This window comes from Alligator sinensis, unplaced genomic scaffold, assembly GCF_000455745.1.
Source record: "Alligator sinensis unplaced genomic scaffold, ASM45574v1 scaffold1666_1, whole genome shotgun sequence".
NCBI classification, from domain to species: Eukaryota; Metazoa; Chordata; order Crocodylia; family Alligatoridae; genus Alligator; species Alligator sinensis.
Window position 1 is genome coordinate 553,609 of NW_005842817.1, and position 15,945 is coordinate 569,553.

The 15,945-nt window shown below is 44.6% G+C and overlaps 1 protein-coding gene across 5 annotated transcripts in view; it reads left to right on the forward strand.

The window, feature by feature from the left end:
* Positions 1 to 15,945, forward strand: part of CD2AP (CD2 associated protein) — a 118,626-nt gene that overhangs the window by 44,415 nt on the left and 58,266 nt on the right. For all 5 annotated transcript variants that reach the window (XM_025191429.1, XM_025191430.1, XM_025191431.1 and 2 more), the window contains exons 3-4: positions 2,573 to 2,726; positions 10,956 to 11,056. In XM_025191429.1, the coding sequence (XP_025047214.1) occupies positions 2,573 to 2,726; positions 10,956 to 11,056 (255 nt within the window). The remainder of the gene's footprint in view (positions 1 to 2,572; positions 2,727 to 10,955; positions 11,057 to 15,945) is intronic.

Sequence of the window (15,945 nt, forward strand, 5' to 3'; positions counted from 1 at the left end):
AGGTGGTCTGGGATTTCCTTCTCATTCCAGATGGGGGCATGAAGCTGTGATGAAGGCATGAAGCTGTCATGTGAGCTCCTCTCCCCCCTACTTGAAGATTTCAGTGGGGATTCCATCTGCTCCAGATTCCTTGTTGTTCTTCATCTGCTTGAGGGCTTTCCTGACCGTGTCAAGGGTTGGAGGGATTCCAAGATCATCTCTGACTGGGTGCTGTGGGATGGAGTTGAGAGTGCTCTCGTACAGCAGTCTCAGTTGCAAAGGTCTTCAAAATGCTCCTTCCAATGGGTGTTGATGGCTCCCCTTTCTTTGATCAAGTCTCCTCCATCCTTGGGTCTGAAGGGGGTTTGTCCCTGTGTGCTCAGACTTCTTCAGTGGCTTAGGTACACTGAAGAAACCATGCATATTGTGGATGTCAGTGAGATGTTGAACCTTGTCTTCCCACCACTTGTTCTTCATATCGCAGGTCCTCCTTTGGATCTCTGCCTTGGCTTGTTGCAGCTTCAATTTCTTTTGTGCTTGGCAGAACAACACCAGCTCCAAGTCCTTGTGCTTGCAATCAGTCAACTCTTGAATCTTCTCGTCATTTTCATCAAACCAGTCTTGATGCTTTCTGGTAGAGAATCCAAGTGTTTCTTTGCAGGTGCTGATGATGGTGGCCTTAGGGCACCCCACATGCTGCTGACATTTTCCCATTGTTGATTGGAATTCACTACTCTTTCATTGAGGCACTGGTGGAAGAGGTTGTTCCTTGAGTTCCTTCAATATTGATCTTCCGTTGGCATTACTTCTGCTGCAGCTGTCGTTTGGGAGTCAGTTTGAGTGACACAAGTAAGTGGATGAGTTGATGACCAGTCCAGCAGTCATCAGCTTCTAGCATAGCTTTCATGATGCAGACATCTTTGCAGTCCCAGGCATGGACGATGACATTGTCAGTCGGGTACCAATGTTTAGATTGTGGGTGTTGTCATGATGTCTTGTGCCTGTTTTTCTGGTGGAACAGGGTGTTGGTGATGGTGAGTCCATTTTCCGTGCATTTGGTCAAGAGGAAGATGCCATTGGAGTTAACCTTTCCTACTCCTTCCTTGCTGATGGTTCTGTTCCAGAGATTAGAGTCTCTTCCAACTCTGGCGTTGAAATCGCTGAGTAGAATAAGTCTGCCTCCCTCTGGAACTTCACAAAGGACTGGGTCAAGGTTGGCATAGAATTCCTCCTTGGCTTCATTGGCGCCCTCAAGAGTCGGGGCATACATGCTGATGACAGTGGCAATGTTGACTCCCCACCAGTTTAAGATGGAAAGTCATGAGGCGCTTATTAATTCTGATAGGGAACTCTTTGAGTTAATTTATGAGTTCATTCTTAACGGCAAAACCAGCTCCATGAAGTCAGCGTTCTCCTTTCATATACCTTTCTATACCCTTCCAGAAGAAGGTATAGTCACTTCCATATTCTTTGAGCTGTCCATCTCTTGTTCGCCATGTCTTGCTCGGCGCAGCTACATCAGTGTTGTGGTGCCTGAGTTCTCGGGCCATGATTGTAGTGGCGCTCTGGGCATTCACTATTAGGGTTCTCCATGAGGGTCCTGATGTTCCAGGTCTCCAAAATGATGATGCTTCTTTGCTGGTCTTTGACTGCAGTAAAGTTGATCCCACTGGACATGGGTATTCAGTCAGGAAGAAATAGAGGATACTGTATTAGACAGGCCATGTTTAGGGTACCTTTTCTAGCTCCCTCCTCATGTGGGGTGAGCAGAGCGGATCCTGAAGAGGGCTGTCACAGTTACAGCTGCCGAAATGCACTCGTCTCATCCAAATGCTAGGTGACCTTGTAGCTACTGCCTTCATGCCACTTCATGACTAGGCTCTTTCATATCTCACAATCCTGCTTCTGTTGCCGTTAGGTGGCTGCCAAAGGGTTTGGGGAATGTATTGGAAAAGTGGTTTTCATGGAAGATGCCTGTGCCTGACTTCTTTTATTGTGGAGAAGCTGCTGCCACATCGGCTTCCATGGGCCTCTTGACAGAATGGGACCTTGATGCATTGGCAAGGAGACCAAGACAATCGGGGATCTTGTTCTGCTGCAACCTTCATTCATTTTTGCAGCCATTTAGATTGTAATGGACTCGTAGACCCATGGCTTGGGGTTGGACAGGCTTATTTTAGGCATTTAACTGTCATTAATACAAAGAAAAAGTGTAGTCAATAGGGAAAATGTTTTAAAGCTTTGCTTTATCCAGTATTTACCCTGAAACACTAAGAAGTTCTATAGAGACATAAATATATATAATTCCAGTAATTTCAGTAGTCATTGTTTAGTGGTTTGGGTCACAGGTAAGAATTCACAGCTTCTGGTTCTGACCACTTAGTTCACTGAATGCTTACATTGCAATAATGTAAAAAAGTTACATGGTTATGAAGCATTCTGATGTGTTTGGATGACAGATGCTAAAACTAAAAGCTTTTTTTTTCCTATTCAGTACTATTTCATACTGGGCTACTTAAGTCTGCGAGGGTATGGGGTATCTAAACTTAGGTCTCAGTTAGATTAACATGTTTGACCTTCTCTTTTCTTTTAGGAAGTGAAGAAGGATGCTGAACCCAAGGATGACTGTTTGCCAGTCAAGAGGGAGAAGCCTGGAAATGTTGCGAGCCTTGTGCAGCGCATGAGCACCTATGGGCTTCCTGCAGGAGGAATTCAATTCCATCCCCAATCCAGAAGCTTCAGGAAGAGTATGTAGCTTTCCTCCTTTGCATTATATAGATACCTAAGATCAGTGGTTCATAGCACTACTTTATTCAGCGTGGTACTGTGACTTCAGGTCCCAAAGGAAATTTGGAAACAAAGGAGTAAACCAAGCCAAATTCTGCTTACAGGTACGGGCACAAAGTTTATTTTGGCTTTTGTCCTCTTCATATCGGAAGGCAAAGTTTGGCAATAAAAAATTTGTGATGTGAATACATCAAAAGAGGGTTCTGTGGCTTTGCCTTTCTGTAGTTTTCAAGTGTAGTCTTTCAGGGCACCTATACACAAGCACGTTAGAGCAGCCTCACTGCTGCAATTACAGTGTGTTGGAGCAGACTCGATTTAATCAAGCCTGCTGGAATGTGGTAATTGCTGCACTCCAGCAGCCTCCATCATCTTGTGTATCAGCATCCCTGCTCTTCAGAATGGCAGACGGCGTGCTTTATCTAAAGCAGGGGCGGGCAATTATTTTGGGCGTAGGGCCACTTACCCAGTTTTGGCAAGCTGTCGAGGGCTGCATGGGTAGCCCTGCCTCTTGACAGGTACCCTGCCCCCTGGTCACCATCTTGGGACCAGTGTCCCAGTGTCTTGGGACCAATGTCCCAGGGCCAGTACCAGTGGGGCCCAGAGTAAGGGTGCAGGCTAGCAGGGGTCTGTGGAGCCAGGCTGAGCTGCACCAGCTGGGAGAAGGGGAAGCTGGCCTGGCTCCATAGAGCCCCTGCTGGCTGGGACCCTGTACCCCTGTCACCCTGCTTTGGGCCCTGCTGATGCTGGCCCTGGGATACTGGTATGGGCCCCACGCTCCTGCCCTCACTCCCAGTGGTCCCCCAGCCCCATGGTACAGGTTGGGGGCAGCACACAGCACCGACCCCCTGCTCATTGGCAGGGAAGGAGCTGGTGCAGAGCGTGGGGGAAAGGCACCCCCTTGCCTCCCCTGTGGCCAGCGCTCCCTGCTGCAGCTGCTCGCAGCCCGTGCGGGGCTGTCCTGAGTAGGCACAGGCAGCCCCATGAGGGCTGCGAGCGGCTGCAGTGTGGGGTGCCGGCCCCAGGATGGGGCTCCTTTTCCCCTGCACTCAGCACCAGCTTGTAATCTGCCCCCTTTGCCAGCCTGGGCCCCGTGCCGTCTCCGGGCTCGCCCATCGGGGCTGTGCTGCAGTAGCAACAGCTGTTCAGAGCGGAAGGAAGCGTGAGCTCCGGGCGGGCAGCAGCAGCAAACGCTGCCCAGTGCAGCAAGTGGGGGGGCCACAGCTGCTGCCATTGTGGCACAGCCCTGTTTGGTGAGCCCGGAGCCGGCGCGGGACCCAGGCTGGCAGCAGGGGCAGGTTACAAGCTGGTGCTGAGCCTTGGGGGGGAAAAGCGGCCCCTTGTCCGCTCTGTGGCCAGCGCCTCACATTGCAGCTGCTCACAGCCTGCATGGGGACTGTGAGTGGCTGCAGTAGGGAGTGCTGGGCACGGGGTGGGGGAGGGGCCACTTTTCCCTGCACTTGGCACCAGCTTCTTACCTGATCTTCCTGTGCTGGGGCAACCACATGGTCCCAGGCCACATGGTTCTGGCTGGGGGGGTGAGGGCAGGCAGGCCCTGCTGTTGCAGGAACCTGCCAGGGCTTCCCCTGGGTCCTACTGTCCCTGGCTCCTGTCATCTTTGACGGGAACCAAGGACAGATAAATTTTAATTTTCAACCTTTTTTTAGGGGCCCCACAGGCAGCCTGCGGGTTGTATTTTGCCCACCCCGATCTAAAGCTTGTTCGATGAGCTTTAGAAAAAATGCCCCTGCCACCAGTTTGAAGTGCAGGGATACTGATGCATGAGACTCTCTCCCGGCACTTTTTTAATTAAAGTAGCTCTTGGACCCGCCCTAATTACGCCGCGCCCCCCCCTGCCCCCAGGATGTGTATAAATTCCCCAAGTAGCTAAAGAGTAGGGAAGTTTGCTGGCCTAGTTAGAATGGTGATTTTCCCGCAACTTTTAGGCCAATGTAAATAGTGCATGTGCTATAACCTATTCCCTGCAGATGACAATAGAAGTAATCAGACCAGATATTGTTGATTTTTGATCCTTTGTCAGAGGATGAGTTCTGATCAAATTCATTTGCCTTTCCCCAGGAATATCTGTTTTAGCTGAGAAAAATGCTCTTTTTTTTTTTTTGTTTTTTTGTTTTTTTTTTTTAAGGTACATGTCATGCCCAGCTAGGGTTTTTTTGTTTGTTTGTTTTAGTGGGGGCAGGTGGATGGGGACAGGGAAAAGAGTCCATCCTATGAACTGTCTTGAAGAAAACTAATCTGTGTTTAATGGGTTCCTGCCTGGTAAGTAACTTACTGGGTCCCTAAGATGATTTCAGAAGCCTGAATCTTCTCAGAGGATGAGGGAATTGTACCCTTACAGTGGCCGTTTTCTTCCTTTCAAACATAATTTGGATCAGGAGGAAAACTAGATAAAGCTTTAAGCAGCTGCTGTAGCAGCTTGCATTGGCTTGTTCTCCTCTCAAACTTTATTTGATCTGAGGACACAAACTCAAAAGTGGTGTTGTACCTTCACATCTGCTTTTCAGCATTAGAACTGGCCTCTGAAGTGTCTGAATGAGAACTGCAGTACCATGCTTCTGGTAACTAAGAAATGTTTCTAGCATCCATCATTCTTCTTGCCAAAGAAGATCCAGTGCTGTTTGATGGGGCAATAAGTTGTTCTCTAGTTTAGGTTTACCTAGTTGGGTACGGTTGTTAAAGCCTTCTTCAAAACACTGAGGAGTAAGGTGAGGTTCTGTAAGGCTCATTAAGTAGCATGCTATCTGTCTGAAGACTGATATGAGAAACAGGTTGGGGGGTTTTTATTAATGTATTATTGATACGGAAAGTTCTGTGCATACTTTGGGGGCAGACTTGCTTCTGTCATTAACAGATATTTTTGCATGGTCTGTTTTGTATACCATGTGCTAATGAGTTTCTTAATGCATCATTGACGCTTGCTTCAAACAGGCAGCACTGTTGACATCCTGAATTCAGCTGCTATTTCCAAAATTAAGTACTTTTTTGCATGTGAGAACAAAGATGTTATATGACACCCAGCAGGTTTAGAGCTGGTTATCTTTTAGGGTACACTGATTTTTTCCCCTTCTAATTGCTGATTTTAATGATTCAATCAGCAATCAGGAAACCTGAATTTAACTAATTGATTTTTAAATTTTAATTTGCCTTTGCACTTGTTAATTGCCCTTGATTTAGTTGTAGTTTGATTCTGGGAGGTTGTGTATTTTGCAGCTGTTTGCTCAATAAGATATTCGGTGTATTTAAGTGCCTATATAACAGGACATGAATACATACAGCTTATTTTTATTGTTTCACCAAATCATAAATGACCCTTCCTATTCCCTAGATTGACTTTTTTTTTTTTTCTGATTAATGTCAAATTGCATTTAGATGGAAATTGGAATGTAATTTAAAAGAACGGAAAAAGCATTTTAAAATCTTAGGGTAACTGTGCTGGATACTTTTAAAAAAAAGTTTATCAAAGTAGGTGTTGAATGCAGATTACTTTGTTCAAACAAAGTACCGTTTGTAGTTTGGAAACCAGCCTGATTTGTTTCTGGTCACTGTACCCTTTAAGGTTTCAGAATTTAGGAGATCTTATCCTCCCCACCTTCTCTTTATTCGTTGATTGGAAGAGGAAAATCAAGCTTTCCTGCTTTCCCCGTTCAGTTTTTCAACTTTTAAGCTAAATTGATTGATTAAAATGAAGTTAGAAAATGTTCTCTGACCCTTTTCAGAAAAGCCGCTGTCGTCAGAAAACTTGTTTGGCACCCAAACAAATTCTGATTCCAGCTTTTTAGCCAGTGGTTTCTAACATGCTTCTTGAATATTTTAACTTACTGAAATGTTTTTAATAATGTGTAGTACATATGAGCATTTACTACAAACATTGTCATAATGTCAGAAATAATTTTTAAACAATTTTAAGCCTTAAGATACTTTCATAATTTCAGAAAATATTTTTTAATAATTTATTTCTAAAATATAATTGAATGTCCTATTTTAAAAAATGAATTTTATTAAAATTCTCTCTGGATTAAATTTCACTTTGATTTTAGTCGAATTTTTCTGCCAGTTTGATAGGAACAGTTTAATCCCTGCAGTTTTAGCCAGAGTTATACTTGGTAAACCTGATGCCTTTTTTCCTCATCCTTTACATATATATTATTCCAGTCACTCTGTGCAGGTGAGCCAGTCTTTTAGTTCGTTTTCAAGTAAGGCCATTTCCTTCCATAAATCGGATATTTTACCGTTCCTTTATTTATTTGTTTCATTACTTTGAAGTGAGCAGACAGTTCATTGTTCAAGTAGTCACAGACTGTAGTTTCCTTTTCAGCTTCTCGAGGCCTCTGCAATCCCTCCCTCTTCCACTGTATTCCTGGCTTAGAGTCCCATCTTTATTGCCAGTTGTTTAGGAAAGTGACTTAATGTTCTCACCAATTTTTGCGGAGTTGAGGCCGTTTGGGGTTTTTTTTTTCAGCATGAGGGGCCAGAACTGCAATTAAAACAACTGAGATTTAAAATGGTAGGTTTATTTTGATCTCAGAAAATTCTGCTTGTTCTATTACAAAACTATGTATATTACTCTTTATGTGTGTTTAGGACTCAGGTGGCTTTTTTGAGGTCATTGTCTTCTGCTTTGCTATATCCTCCCTTCTGTAGGACAGCCAGTCTTGTGATTTTTATTTTCCTTTGGCAGCTGAGTTCCTCTAAAGTCACTGAAGAATGCTGCTGCACAATTTTCTGCAACGCTTCAGAGAGATGCCATTTTTGCAACCATTTTGAATGCTACAAGGACAGTACTACTTATGTAGGTGGTCATTAGCACCTTTATTTTAACTAAAAATGTTTGATATCACTTTAGTTATTTTACCTTTTATAGTTGTTTTTAATGTTCTTCTCATAAGTAAATTCTTTAACACAGTGTCTTACCAGGCAGACTAACAGATATGGGGACATTGGTTAAAAGGCTTCCTGAATGACTATAAAAAGAATAAAGAAGCGAAAACACTAATTGGCCCACATACAGATTTGTTGAATGCTTCCACCTACCAGGCTCTGTGACCCTTGTAACAGAAATATTTTTAAATGGCCTGGTAATAGGGATCAAAGTCACAGTGTCTAAGGCTTTGCAGCCTCATTATTTTATAAGTGGTTAGGATCTTGATTCCAAGAATATACATCTAGGACTGTGCCAGTCTTTCATGCAGTCTTTCAGGCCACAACAAAGAACCTCTAGTTGTCTTTATGGGGCTTTGTGTTGCTCTCTTCAGCAGTATCTCTGCATGGTGAGACCAACCACATTTCAGTGAGGAAAGATTGTTTAACATTTCAGATAACAAGCAGAAATGCAAGATTTTTCTTGAGTGATCAGCAGTTTCCACACTCTGCTTTCTGTTTTCATTTTAAGTGTTCTTTTAATTTTGCTGACTGCCTAGGGACAGGGATAATTCAGCTTTTCTCCAGGGACAGTAGAAGAACATTCTTTCTGAGCAATGGCAAAGGTGTAGCATCCATCGGGAAACTTGGAAGCTGGTCTCTTCAAGCAGCAGGCAGAAAATTGGACTCGCTTCCTCTTGATTCAGATTCCCTTAGGGCTGAGCATCCTTACACTGCATCTGTACAATTACCTAGCATTGTTGCACGGTCTTTGAAAATTCCCATCCTACCTGTGATCTTGTCGTTGCAAGCGAGGCTTCTTTTCAGTGGTGCTAATCACCTGCCAGTTGTAACCAATTTCACCACCTGTTTGAACACCTTAGTCTTGCAGAAAACAACTTTTATTTGCAAGACTGGCTGAGGGTCTGTCTCACTGAATTGCTGTCATTGCAAAAGCACCTTGTTTATAATTACAGCTTTTAAAGAGGTCATAATTGATGATTGCTGGTATGTTCACAGTTGCACCTGTTTGGGGCAGGGACATATTTTAAAATAGTAATTTCATTCTATATGCATATTCATTTATTGCTTGTTTGCTATATTTGTCTTGGTTCAGGTAGGTCTTCGGGGTAAAGACCTTGTTTTCTACATATTGCTGTCTCTCTTAATTTGATGCATCCTGAGCTGGGAATTGGATGCTGCAGCTTTATTATTCAGTCAGTCAAAATTAATCTAATTCAGCCATCTCAATGCTACTTTGTTGAGAGTGATGAGGTGTAGCAGTCCTCGCTCTAAACTTCTGACTTGGGATGCTACTCTTAAAAAGCAGGGACCCGGGTTTTCCATATCCCCTGGAAAAACAGAAGAACATGGATTTCCTTCTTTACCCAAGGAAAACAGATTTCTCATTTTAATGGAGAAACCTATGAATTTTGCACTCTTGCTTTCTGCAGGCTGGGAGAGTTTAGCCTGCAAGGGGCTGGGGGGGAGAGGGAGGAGGGCAGTCAGGCAGGGGGCCATATGCACATGGATACTGGGCAGCTTGGAGAGCAGCTCTCACAGGTAGGGGGCAGGGGGGCAATTGAGACCCATAGGGAGGGAGGGAGTTGGGCAGGGCTGGAGCTTGGGGGTTTGGGGCCCAGGACTAGAATGCATGGCTGTAGGGCTCCAGCAGGGAGCAGTATAGGGCTGGGGGCAGGAGGGTGGGGCTGGCTTCCTGCTGCTGCTGTCTGCAATCCTAGGAGTGGAGGGAGGACCTGTGTCCCCCCAGGTCTGTGTGCAGGGCAGGGGTGGGTGCAGCACGATTGGGCTCCCCTCCCTGCTGCCCTCCCCTGTGGTCTCTGTGGGCCAGTGGGCAGGATGTGGCGCAGCAGGGCAGAAAGGGGCCTGGCGGGCTCCTTGCTGCTGCGAGCTCTGTGCTGCCCTGGCGAGGCGTCCCCTGCTTGCCCGGCACCAGCGGGAGCAGTGGCACGGCATTGTTCCCCTTGCTGTTCCAGGGCACTATACATATATAGTGGCCTTCCATTTTAATCATGGGTTTAGGGTTTTTCATCAGAGAATCTGCAATTTTTTTATCAGGGGAAAACCATGATCCCTGCTAATAATACACAAGGATCTATCTTAAGAGTGTCTGACCCCTGCTCCAATGTGTTCTAGCTTTAATTAAAGCACCCATGGCACCATTTTGAAGTGTGGGGATGCTGAATATATGTGACGCTGTGGGTGCTTTAATTAAAACAGTCACTGAGAGCTGCTTTAATTAAAGCACTCCCCCACCACCCTGGAACACATGTAAAGACTGATTGATTGATTTTTTTTATTTATTTTTTTTTTTCAGTTGACTAAAATCAACTTTTAATAAATGGTAGGTGGGTAGAGTAGGGCCAAAGGGGAAGTGCTTTCCTCCTGAGAGGTAGAAATAGAAGGGTAATCAAGTAGAGGAGATGTGTATTTAAGAAACAAAGACAATGCGTTTGCTATCTATAAATCTGTACCCTGATATTTTTGTATGTTGCTTAACTTTTGAATTGTGAGCTCTTTCTGATAGTGACTCTTTTTTCTGTACGACAGTGCCCACCCCCTAGTGTGCAGTATTAGAGTACAAATAGTATGAGTATCCAGCAAGGTTCAAAAGTTTCCCAACTATTAGCTGGAAAAGTTCTAGAATTATAAAATGTAGTCGGAAAGAAAATATTGTCAGTCGTGTTATCACCAGATTTGTACCTAACAGAGTACGTTTTTGGACTTGAAGGTGACACGTGTGTGCAGCACAAAACACAAAATGTGTCTTGTGATTATCTTGGGGGAGGGTGTTTTATGGGTAAGTCTGTTCAAATTTAAGAACTTGAGGTACAAAAATGTGTATAACTTTAACTCAAGAGGAAGCATTATAGAGAGCTGACAGCTGTTTTGTTTTGATTCTTGCTGACTTCATCAGGAAATAGCTTGAAAATGTTGTACTGGGTGCTGATCCATGACTCACTTATGTCAATAAGTTGTTTGTTTTTTGTTTTTTTTTTAATAGTGCAGTGGTAATTGGCAGTGCTGTGTTTACTTCATGGTAGTTGGCACAGTTTAAAGCTCACAAATGGAAGCAGTCTGCCCTTAAGGTGCATGTAAGCCTAGCCAGCTGGATTTTAACTGACATGTAAACAAGTGGAAAAGTGAAAACCAAGGGATTGTTAGTGGGCTCTTTGGGATAACTTGGGTGTTAAGTTCTCTTTTGCTTCTTGAAAGAGTCGAGTACAGAAGAATAAATACAAGCTTATTGTAATGCCTTTTACTTATGTGTTTTATAATATCCTTTCCTCCAGAGTCCAAGAAGCGGCAGTGTAAAGTGCTGTTTGACTATATCCCGCAGAATGAGGATGAGTTGGAGCTCAAGCCTGGGGATGTTATTGACATTAATGAAGAGGTAAGTTATTCTAAAGAACTGACCACCTCTTGGTTTGGCCAAGAATTTGAAACCACGTTTGTCTGAAATATCTGACTGACCTGGAAGAAGGTTTAAAACATAGCAAAGGAGGCATGGTTTTCTGGTTCCAAAAAATGGTATAGAGGTTTTCTGTCTCGGGAATAACAACTGTTAAATTAATAAAGGGCTGGTATTTTGGGGAAATATTGCAAGTTGATAAATTGTTAAAGGAAACGTAATGTTTACAGTAGTAAATCACATTCCATTCTGCATGATTTTCCTGAAGACCTTTTAAAACTATTTTTATGGCCTATATTTATTTTTACCTTATGGTCATTTAGCCGCAAGGTTATTTGACTGGTCACCTGTAAACTTACGCTCTGGAACCAAGCTCTTTTTAAAAATTTTTGAACCTTTTAGAGAGATCGAAGCAGCAACAAAAGCGTGGTCAATCAAACCTCAAACCATTTGTTAAGCATTATTGAACATCATGAACTTCTTGCCCCAGGGCATATTGTTTGTATTGGCTCCCTACTGTAAATGGAGCTGCCTTGATATTGAAAACTTTGGCCGTAGCTTCCTTAGAGAATATTTCACACTTGACAACCACATCCTCCTGTGACCAGCTGTTTAACTTGAAGAGTCAAACTGTCCGCTGTAATTGGGAGACTTGTAAGTGTGAGAAGAACGGTCTTTCAGAAAAAAACTGGAACTACAGGAAGAAATCTTGGAAAAGGGAAGATTGACCCTGGAAGTAAATGCATTTGGAACTAGATGTAAAATTTAGTCTTCCATGCCACTTACTCAAGTCTACATAGCGCAGTATTTTTAGCTGTTTATTCTAGACACTGGGAAGGAAGGAAGGAAGGAAGATCTATTATTGCTTCTATTTTTAACACTGGGAAGGCATTTGGGCACTACAGTAATGGTTGAGGGCTTATGATTGCCCAGGTAGAAACTAAGTATGTGTTGCTTGCTAGGTAGTTTGAACTGGTTCCAGCTGTTCAGACATTTGGCTTATTACCGTTCTTTTGTCTTGTAAACTGACAAGAAGGAAACATTTTCATGCTTCTAGCTGGTTAGTATTAAGCCATACTGCTCTCTACAATTTCTTTATGATAATTTAGAATAAATTTAGCAAATTCTTTAAAGAAATTGCTGCTTTAAAAATGGCTTCCAAAATTTACTGATCCTTCAAGAAACCTCCCCCCTTTCCTTTGATCATGAGCTGCGAGGATTTAATAATTCATTCAGTTTAAATAGGAAAACAGGTTTTTTTAAATGCCCAGGCCTATGCTGAGTAATTTGTATAATCTTCCTATTGTCAATCCCTTGCTTCCATACCTCCTTTTTACTCTTTGTTGTCTGCTTATCTCATCTCATGTGCAGCAGATTCTCTGAGGCAGAACCCTTGTTTGTAGCATTAATTATTATGATTGCTGGTAGTTATTTGTATTCTGGTTGCAGCTATAGGTCCTATTCAGGCTGAGGCTTTATTATACTAGGCATTGTACACACACAGTAGTTGAAGGCAGTCCCTGTCTGGCAGAGCTTACAGCCTGAGAGCAAGCAAGATATGGATGACGACAAAGCCATTTGCCAAAAGTAGAACGTACTTATTTTTTTTCCAGATCCCCATTTTCATAACAAACCATTCATTTTAATCACTTGAATCCAGCTGCCAGTGAAACGTATTTGTTCTGTCTAGCTTCTAGCATGCTTTGGGAGCTATCAAACAATATAGGGTAGTAATCCTGTGAGCCCATATTTTCTTACTTATTTCTTTCACTGTCAGAACTGATATTTTATAGCATGTGGCCAGTGTAAGTTGCTATACACCAGGTTTCTGAGCAAAATTTGAGAATACAATAGATCCTTTTATTATAAGAATTGTCTGCCTGATTTCTCATTGATTAGAGTTGAAGTAAACTTATTGGCTTTGGTCAACAGCTACCCTGTATAGGCATCTAACTTCTTATCATGTAAGATTAGTTTTCTTAATAGGTGCCTGTTGTGCGGGCCGGCTCTCGGTCCCGTCCTCGCCGGGCGTGAGCCGGGCCTGTCTGTGTGCACGCAGGCAGTGGCCGGCAGCCCGGGCACGCGGGGCCGGAGAAAAGTCGCGGGGTGAAGCAGTACGCTCGAGCTAGAATCAGTCACGGAGGCGTAATGGTTGATTGAAAAGATTATTTACTTACACCGGAGATGGTCGTGGTGCAGGCTGGACAGTTTCCCAGGTACAGCTCCGCTTCCTTCCTCGTTGGAGGACTCTAAAACTCCGTTCCCAGGATCCTCGGAGTGGTTCAGACTCCGTGGTGTTGATAACTGGGTTCTAGGGTAGGGATTCGTCTGGGCTGCGATCGGTGACGGGGAGAGGCTAGAGGCCGTCGGTAAGTGGTGCCCCGGAGTTTGCTAGGCTCCGGGGGTTCGGCAATTGGAGCCTCTATCGCCTTCTTAAGAAAGACGCGCTGGGTTCGAAAGGACCCACAGCACTTAGAGATCCGTCTCTCCGTGTGGCTCAAATCTCAATACAAATGGCGGGAAAACTCCTTTGCAACGTGCATCACTAAATGCAAAAGTCATGCACAATGCAAAGAAGGCTACAGATCAGCGGGAAACACTTTTCTGCACGCGGGTTCTCCATAACAACAGAACGCTCCATCGTGCAAAAGAGCTCCAATTCGGCGGGAACATAATTTAGCGGTGCCGAAGCGCACACAATTAAAAAATCCACAACTTTGGGTTGTGACACCTGTGTAATTTTCCCAGTGGTAATTATGTATAGATAGGACTTAGTGAATATGAAGTGAAGTGTGACTCCCTCTTGTGGTCACCATTTACCTTATGGTGTGACTAGAATAAAATTCCATGAGTCTTGGGTGATGGGGAATAGGCTTGGAAGTCTGCAGAGGTCATCATACCTTCCTGACCTTTGGACAGAGAGACTTTTTTGGCTTCTTGGAACTAATTCCAACATCCTGTAATGGACTGTCGTGGGCAATCTTGCCTAGTGGGTAGACCACCAAAGCCAGGCCAGAGTCTGAAGCAGAGGTCCTGGGTCAGGAAACAGACACCAAGGCTGCTTGCAGACGTGGAAAAGAAAAACAACAAAAAAACCCCAGTACTTTAAACTCGATGCACTCCTGTGCCAAGCCCAGGACATGCCCAGAAGAGGCAGTGCGTTAGTTGTACCCGGCTTTCCCAACGTCCGTAGAGATTGGGCACTTTAGTGAGGAGCTTTTGGCACTTTTATCTATTAGCTGGTAGAATCAGCTGTAGCTAAAAACACCAAAAAGCCCCATTGAAGTGCCTATACAATGTAGAGTCTAATCAAAGTAACGTGCTGCTGCTTCTGGTAGAGGGCATCCCCCTACCCCCCATCTGTCAGCACCCCAGGTTACCAAATCTAGTGGCAAGGTCTGAATCTCAAGCTAAATTGAAGTTCAGGAGTCAGAGAATGAATTACTAAATCGAAGGGAAAATCCAAAAGCCAGAGTTCAGGAACAGAGCAGCAGGGTCAAGATATCAAGGGCATGTCCTGATGAGCATGCAGAGCAGTTTGAGGCACTGCAAAGCACACATGGTGCATGTGCACCCAGTTGCCCCTGCAAACCACATCTGGTGCATGTGCACCCAACTGCTAATTGCAAATTAGCAGTGCGGTGGGGTTTTTTGGACACTGGGGAATCCTGGTGTAAAAAAACAAAAAACAAAAACTGCTGCTGAAAAAAGCAGCGTGGCACATGCAGCAGCAGGATGCACCACCAGAAAGGGAGCCTGGGTGGCCAGAGCCATGCTCTGGCTGCCAGCCAGGCTCTGAGCGGCTGGCTGAGCACTGCTGCTGCCCCCAAGAGGCCCCCAGGACCTCAGGTAAGGCTGCCGGGGCCAACACAGGTGCTGGCTGCAGCCTTCCCTATCCCACCTGAGTTACTTTGCTACATGCAGAAACATGTATGTAGGGCACACCGAGGGACAGTTAGCAGTGGCACAAATATGTGCTGCTGCTCTTTGTCCCACGGGAAATGCAAGCATCTCTGGACATGCGCTTCTCAGGATGTTCCCCAGGAGTACTAGATTGTAGAGGCTTCCAACACAAACTGTTGGCTGTCCTGGAGTCTTTTTGCCACAGCTGGAACTAAATGGGTAAGTTGCTCTCCCATCAGCCAGTCAGAAGGTCCAGACAGTGCCCAGCTGGAGTCATGAGCTAGGTTAGGACCGTCAGTCAAAGCCCCAGTCCCGTGTGGCTCACTAGGCAGTTAGCCCAGGTTGGACTCGTTAGGGCCCCTGACACATGGTCTTAGTTTAACCATGTATCTGATGGCTAGGTAGTAATCCTATATCTTGAAAGAGGCAAACATTTAGCCAAGGAAGTTAGTGCATTAATGATGAGCAGGGATCTTGATGTTCTTGGTTTAAAAATCCCACATTGTCTGATAAAAATTCTCTGATTAAAACCTCCAAATCTGTGTTTTTCTGTGATTTTTAAAATGAAACACCACTAATACATATATAGATATCTAGAGAGGGATGTAAACTATGTATCAGTTGAACACAATGTTTTATTGGTATATTTACAATTTTAAAGCAGTTTGGAAGCCTACAAGTGCCTCAGTGATTACTAAAATAAATTCTAAATACCTATATATTCTGGGTTTGATTTTGGTTTTTTATCGTAGAAAATCAGAGCTCCCCCTGCCCCTTTACTTGCAACGATGTGGGTCCAGCTGCGGCTGTTGTCCCCTTCCCTCCCGCTGCTTTGTGGTGCTGAGCAACCCATATCTGCCAGTGCCATGCCCCTGCCCATGCCATTGCCCATCACTTCCAGGCCACAGCCATCCCCCCCTCTGCCCCCCCCCCCCCCCAATCCCCTCCGGACCCCCCCCCCCCCCCCC